The following is a 7,700-nucleotide window of genomic DNA, read 5'->3' as shown; positions in this document are numbered from 1 at the left end:
CTTTTGTCTTTCTAAATACATGTCTGAAAGATGTGTGTCTGTAATTGCTCGAACATAAGGTATATCAAAGCCAAGAGAAAACTCTCTCTGGCATAATTAGGGGGACCTTATGTGCCATTGACTGACTCCAAGGCTCACACAGTTTGTTGGAATAATTGTTGATCAAACAAGCTCATCAGAGATGGATAATCTTTGAAGTGTGTTCACAAATGGACTTTGAGTGTTCAAAATCATATTTTGGGTAATACCGGCAATTGTACATAGATCCCAATATAATTTTTGTGCATGTACAGTAAGTGCTGCAAAGAGTATGTTAAGTTAGCTCATTTTAAGTAAGCTTATTTTTATAGGCTATACATGGTACAGTGTATTTAAAGAAAAAAGCAAACCAAAACTTAACCAATTGTGGTAAATGGTTCTAAGGATTGCATCTGCAGTTTTAGTATGCTATAGGTGCAGAAAGTAGATTGCATGTTGACAAATGTGTGTGTTCACCTGCTGTGTAAATCTCACAAGCATATTCTTTCCAAGAAGGAATTTTAATAAAAAATAGTTTTAAAAAATAACTTTATTTCTCTCTGTTTAGCAAAACTAGTCATCAACATGCGGTTATTTACATCCAGCAAACGCATGTTTATTATAGTACATACAAGATACATCTAGAAAGGACATAAACATTTTTCCTCATACAAGACTCAATGTCATTTTACATAGGTACACTAGTCATTCATCTTTTTTTTATACTTTTTTCAATGCTCATAATGTCTTCAAAGAAACAACACATTTTAGATGCAAGTTCACAGTATCGTGCAGACACTCTTTTACTGTTTCAGATTTTCTGGTCTATTTTTCCCCGTAGCTACCATCTGTAAATCCTTAATAAAAAAAATTATAACGGTGTATGCCTCCCCCTTACAAATAAGATAAAATAATTTCTTTGATTTTTCATTTACTGTATTTATTAAAAATATCTCTGTGACGAAGATGGTGTGGCTGGGTCATGCACAGCGGCGCTGAATCAGATGTTCACCGGGAGAGTGAGATAAAGGGGAGCCGGAGATGACAGTTTGAGAGAAAGTTTCCTGGGCAAGTGAACCAGCTGAACAGTCAACATAAAGTTTAATGATATAAAAGAACTTAAAAAAAACATAAAACATAAGGACACACATGCAGTGGAGCCGCATGCGTCTCTCTTTCTCTCTCGAACTGGTGTCTCCGGCTCCCCAATATCTCGCTCTTGTGCTGAACACCTGATTCAGCGCTGACCATGCCCTCCTCGTCATAATATCTTTTTGTTAAGTGCTTATTTGGAAATACCTTTCCAAAAATGTATTTGAAGCTTGACTATGTGTAGGCTTGGCTGATACCCTCCTGCTGATCATGTCTATACAACCACTTAAAGTATGTTCTGGGGCAACAAGTCTAGTTGAGTGTGCATCACCAGTAAAATGGAATCAAAACATTGATGTTGGGTAGATCAATACATTCCAATATAAACTGTAAGCAGTTTTGATTAGTAGATTGTCAAAGCTATTTTTATTAAGCTCTCATTGGCCCAGTGATTGATTTAGCTTGATATAATTTATGTAGGGACAAGGTGACACTTGAATAATAAATTTACATTTTGCATCTTTAAAACCACAAACAGGAAGTATATACAGTACATAGTATATTTATATTGATCTATTTAATTTTTTGTAAACATACCAAAAGGCTGATCACTACTTTAGAACTCAATTGAATAAAGTTAATCTCTAATGAGCCCAAGAACAAACCTTTCAGCCAGTTTTTGACAATGTGCTGCTTGTCTGAAAAGAGGAAGAGAGTGTCTTAAGGCAATTAAAAGTTGTGTTCAAAACAGCTTTTGTGAAATAATCATTGGAATGTATGAATGTCCTTTGCACCACCTTGCTATTTTTTTTCTTTTTTGTTGCATAAAAAACAATGGTGTAAATCCACTGATGCAAAAAATTAAAACTTTAAGAAACTATTCTATGTACAAGGCTTAGAGAATGTTCCCTTTGTTTCACAAGAGAACATACAAATTGTAAATGCTCAAGCAGAATACTTTGAGATACAGGTAAGTCCTTATACATTTGGTGTATAAAATAAACAAAATGTATATTTCCACCAGGATGGCACTGTGATGGTTTAACCTTTCTGATGAATAAGTGATCTGTGTGTCTGCTCTTTTTATAGATGCAATTCAAATATGTTTTGCTATCCTTCTACTTTATGATCAGTGACATTAACCACAGGGTTAAAAAAAAAAAAAAGAACTGAGTTAAGGCTTAGATAATGGAGTTGCTTAAATTGCCAAGTCTCTGAAAGTGCAGAATGCAATGAGAATCCAAATTTAACATCTTTGTATGGGATGGAAATGGTGTTTCATGCTCTCATGTACCTGCTCCTTTCTAAAGGCCTTCTTGGGGTATTCAGAACTTGAGATGTGGTGGGCAAAAGCACCCTTTCCACAAACCTTTTTGGTCTTTCAGTCTCTCCAGGGGGAGAAGGGTGGAAGATATGATTAGATGGACATGAAGATACTGAATCCTCTCTGTCTTAAGTTCTGTTCAAGCATAAGCTTTGCTGTTCAACTGCAATGAGCACTTGGAAAAAGCTCATCTACTGTCAGAACTAAATAAGAAATAAAGGAGTGTGAGGGACCTTATTTTTTGGAAAAGAAACCACAATATGATAGTTTAGCTATCAACAGTCTTTAAGTTGTTCCCTTTCCCTTTCTTCTCTTTGTCCTCTTCATCAATCTGTTTATTTGCACTCTGCTCACTGAAACATCTGGGGATGTTTCATGAGGACCCTTTCAATAATGCTCTCGAGCTCATTTTCACTGTCCTGTGGTGGTTGCCTCAACGGATTGTAGTAATCATCCTCCCTGGTGACTACAGGAGCTCGGGCTTGGTAATAAAAAGATGGCCAACGACGTGGAGGTGACCGGAGTTTAGCCATTGGTACAGCTTTGAATGTCCGGGGGTGAGGGACAATGTAATTTGGGAAGTAGATGTTCCTCTGAAAGGCTGGTGGGATCCTCGGATGAGACTGCATCCAGGGATGGGACATTTGTCTGGGGGAGTAATCAAAATCATAGTCCAGTGAGTTTCCCAGGACATCATTGAGGGAGAAAGAGGGCTTGGAATAGTAGCGGGATTTTGGTTTTGGATGCGGGATGTTGATGGGGTAATACCCTCGATAGGGTTTTTTATAGAAGTTGTAGGAGGGGTAGGTACGAAAGGGCCACTGCTGCCTCGTCCAAATGTCTTGCTTGCTTGGCTTGACTGAAGCCCTGTCTTTGAACCAGGCTTTTAGTGAGCTTGTGTTAGGTTGGGGAGGCTTTGAAGGAGGAGGTTTACGTAACACTGTAGAAGGTGCAACAGGAGCTGGAGGCAGTAAAAGAAGACGTTGCCATGGTAGATTTTCAGGAGCATTTTTTTTTTTCTTCTTCTCCACATCGCTAATTATGTCAACCACATCATCAGCTGGAAGATGCAGCTTACTGGATATTTCAATCAACTTATCAATGGTCTGTGGGTCGATGTCGTCATCATTATCACTAGTGTCTTCCTCATCAGAACGCTTGTCTTCTGCACCACTGTTGTCCTGATACTTTTTCTTATCCTGTTTTACTATGTATTTCAGCAGCATGTCAGAAGCAATGTCTGCTAGCTTTTCCTCCTCTGCCTTTGCTCTTTGGGCCTCTGCTGCCTGTCTACGTACCTCCTCTTGCTCTGCTTTGGCCTGAGCCTCCTCTTCTTCAGGGCTCAGCAATTCTTCATCCTCCTGATCCTCCTCATCTTCTTCTTCTGGGTCACCAAGGATGTTGGTAGGGTCATCCATTAAGTTGCCCCCTTTGTGTAAAGGCTGAATTTTGTTCTTCTCTTGTTCGAGCTGCCACTTTAACTTCTTTTTGGACAGGGCTAGGTCATTGCCATTGCCTTTGGGCTTGATCTCATTGTTCATTAGGCCATTACGGTCCAGGTAATCAAAATACTCCCCACGGCTCTCTCTATGGCCTGTGGAAGTGTCGCGCTCTCTCTTAATGGCTGTGCTGTAGCTCTGAAATTCCTCTAACATTGCCTCCAGATTCTTCACTTCCTCTGGGCTCAGCTGCTCTTCATCCTCCCCTAACCCTTTTTTCTCTGCCTCCTGCCTGTCCTCCTCCTTGATCACCTTCTCTTTGGTGGCCCCGACCTGTGGTGCCTCTGGCTCTTTTAATGGTAATGTTTGGCTCGTGGTGTGACTTGTCACTTTCTCTGTTAGTCGTTCTTCCTCCTCAGCTCTTTTTCTCTCTTCCTCCTCCTCTCTTTCTTTATCTTTTTCTTCTTGTGCTGCAGCAGCTGAAATGGCCAGCTCCAGCGCTTGATTACCATCTCTGTCTTTGTCTTCACCATGAAGATCTCTTACCTTTTCCTCTTCTGTTCCTTTGTCTTCTCTTTGACTCAACTTCTCCCCCTGGGACTTGTTAAGGGCCTCAAGAAGGACTGCTGCTAGGACTCTGGGATCCACATCTTTGAAAAGTTCATCATCTTCTTCATCATGTGCCATGCCCTGTTCCCCAGCTTGTTGAATAGATTGAGCCTGTTGCTGTGTAGAGGAGGATGCTGCATAGTTATCACTTGCTGTGTTCCTTTCTTCCGTCACTGGACTGCAGGTTGCAGGCTTGACTTTAAAACTGATTAAAATGAAGAGGAAAATGACTAGGAAATGTGAGGTTTGTTGGCACCAGGTCATGACCGTACATAGGGTGTTGAGCCTGAAAGAGATAAGAAGTTTTCAAAAATCAAACTTGTTATTATACTTCCTTACAGCATTTATCTCAATTTGTGTTTAAGTGTTTTACCTTTGTTATTGAAAAAAAAAAAAAGATTTATTCAAAAGCAACAAATATCTAGAAATTTATTTTTGACTGAGCTCAAAAGATGAACTTCAACTTCAACAGTTATGTGCATCACACATCTATCTTTGCACAGCATTATGGCTGAGGAATAATTATTTTTTATACTGTATGAACTATAGATTATTTCCCCTAATCTTAACCCTAAACCTAACCCTCACAAAAAACTTTCTGCATTTTTACTTTTTCAAAAAACATAGATTAGTGTGTTTTTTAAGCGATTTGAATTATGGGGACACAAGAAATGTCCTCATAAACCACATTCATAGCATAATGCCCTTGTAATGACTCGTTTTGTAACCTAAAAAAAGTCCTGGTAAAATTCAGCCATTTGTAGTATGTTCTATTGCCTGCTGCTCTCTAGCTGGTTTTGCCATGGTGTTCTAATTGGCTCTGCTTCTTGAGCTTATGTGGCTGGTGTGGGCTCTGAAGCTCTTTATGCACGTGATCAGGGCTGGACTGGGAAGAGAAATCGGCCAGGGATTTTACATGGCAACTGGCCCAACTGTTCGCGGTCCTTTTCTGCATATCGCCGCTCCGTTTTGTGGTCCGTTCTGCTTAACGCGGCGGCTCCTTGCTGCTTATCGCGAACATTTCTCTGGCGAACCACCGGACCGCTCGGTTCTCCCGATGGCCATTAGTGCGTCGGCCCACCGGGAAAATGCACGATATGCCAGATTACCAGTCCAGCCCTGCATTTGATTGCTTGCACACGCGGCGCGGTATAGGTATAGGCATAGGAGGAAAAACTCCCTAGCGGGGAGTTCTTCCGATGCGTGGGAGGTTAATAAGTTAGCAATAGCCTACAATCACGACCAGATTTCAGTATGACCGTGAAAACCATGTTTGAGTTCTGAATTTAATTCAGAAAACCAAAAACTTATTTTTGTGGGGCCACACAGCATTGCAAGATTCCAGGATTTAACGCTTTGGAAGTGCAATTGAATAAACTGCATTCTTAGCTCACATGTATCTGTAATATGATTAAACTAATACACGAGATTAAGCATCCCCGACCTTTAAGCCTTGATCTTCACGACATAGATGTGTATGGTTAAATCTGATCTCCAGTCATGCACAAGCAAACTCTGTGATAAAAAATAATAAGAAGAATGCAGATATTATACCGCGATAGTCAAATGGACATTGGCTTACATTGCCTGGGTTTACATGTCTAGTAAAGTTCTGTCAATATGTCAAATGCTACAACAACTCTTTATCTCTCGCCGTATTCTGTTAATTAAATGACAGTGGGTGAAACTGCACAGCGCAATTCTCCATTTTATTGAAGATCACATTATAGCCTACAGCTCCCCTCACATTTGAAATGTCCAACTATTTTTTTGTTATTGCTCTCATAAGAATCGTATCTCCGAGATGTAACCACAACTCGCACAGTAACACCCTCTATTCCCGCGCATCCATTGCCTCTAATGACAGAGAACTCTTGGGAGGTCTCATCAACAAAGCACGTTAATAATCCGGCTCTAAGAAGCCTATCCTCACGCAGGATTAGATTTAAGAGTTAAGGGCTGCGCTATCACAAACTGAACTCAGTAAACCCAAACTAAAAAAAAAAACAGATGCTGAATGCTGTTATAAAAATGGATGTCAACATTTCGTACACAATGAGTTGGTACAATTAAGCATGAAAGACTAAATTAGGCAAAAGTGAAACTTAATTTAAACAAAAAGTCAAGGCAAAAGCAAAAACATATGTCTTTATCTCATTGTCTCTTGCGCGCTTTTGTGATTGGACTCGACGTCATTACTTTGGATATCTGATGGTGACGAGACAAATGATGAAAAAATGAACAAGGGCGTGGTAAAAAAATCATAATATGAGAATTGTGCTATTAATTATCCACGTCACCGTTATGGTGAATTGTAAAAGTCATCATCACAATGAACATTGTCACATATGGTCTTCAGTCACTAACGTGATGTTAATATGTCGCATTATTTTGGACTCCAGCAAGAAAGATTTCCAAATAAATGTTATACTTTAACTTTATACATTTGCTTCTGCAAGGACACTACATTACACATTATATGTAGGTGTTTAAAGTGCATTTTTTTAAAACACCTTTACAATTCATCTCGGTCTAATATCTTTATATAAAATGTTTGTGTTTACCAGAATGCCCTGTTCCTTCCGCCTTTAAAAGATGTTATCGTGTAAACTGATCTTAACACTTCAGAAAGCGTTTCAATTTTTTACCTGCATTATAATATACACTCTATATTTAATTACCCACGCTCTGCCACTAGTGATGGCTGTTACTATAAAAAGAGTGCCGGGACTTACCGGGAATCCTGTCAGGGGCTGCTTAGTCCGACGCACTTCTTGTGTCCTCTTCAAACGTTGTATTTAAGTTAGTCTCGTGATTTAAGCGTAAGAATCCTCTTCAACAATGAGCGTTTTGTTTGAATGTTGCTGATTTGTCTGTAGGAGATTATCGTTTGTGTATGCCGTATGGTTGGGGTTTCTTTCACGGAGCTATGGGGGATATTTTCAGCACCACGGTCAGCTCCCCGCGTTTATATTTCGGCCCCGCAGCACCCACGTGACTACACGTCACTCTGGCTCATTGACGTCACCCTCTCCATTGATAAGAATTTTCGTGCTGATCGAACCCCGCTCGTTCGCTACGCTGCAGTGCCCAGATGAATGAAAGAAAACGGGATGAATGAAATAGCCCATTTTTTTCTTCTTCTTCTTTTTTTTTTTTTTTTTACAACAACACGGTCCCTACCATCTGCAGCTCCATACTGACAGCAACACAGACAC

General features: G+C 39.9%; 1 protein-coding gene across 1 annotated transcript; it reads right to left on the bottom strand.

The window, feature by feature from the left end:
- Nucleotides 1–580: 580 nt before the first annotated feature.
- LOC127650275 (neurosecretory protein VGF-like) lies at nucleotides 581–7,403 on the bottom strand. Its single transcript, XM_052135588.1, has 2 exons — nucleotides 7,218–7,403; nucleotides 581–4,768 (listed from the first exon to the last, which is right to left on the bottom strand). Exon 2 carries the CDS (start codon nucleotides 4,744–4,746, stop codon nucleotides 2,785–2,787), a length of 1,962 nt encoding a protein of 653 aa, XP_051991548.1. The 5' UTR covers nucleotides 4,747–4,768; nucleotides 7,218–7,403; the 3' UTR covers nucleotides 581–2,784.
- Nucleotides 7,404–7,700: the final 297 nt, after the last annotated feature.

This window comes from Xyrauchen texanus, chromosome 1 (genome assembly GCF_025860055.1).
Source record: "Xyrauchen texanus isolate HMW12.3.18 chromosome 1, RBS_HiC_50CHRs, whole genome shotgun sequence".
NCBI classification, from domain to species: Eukaryota; Metazoa; Chordata; class Actinopteri; order Cypriniformes; family Catostomidae; genus Xyrauchen; species Xyrauchen texanus.
This window is presented reverse-complemented; position numbering and strand designations above follow the sequence as displayed.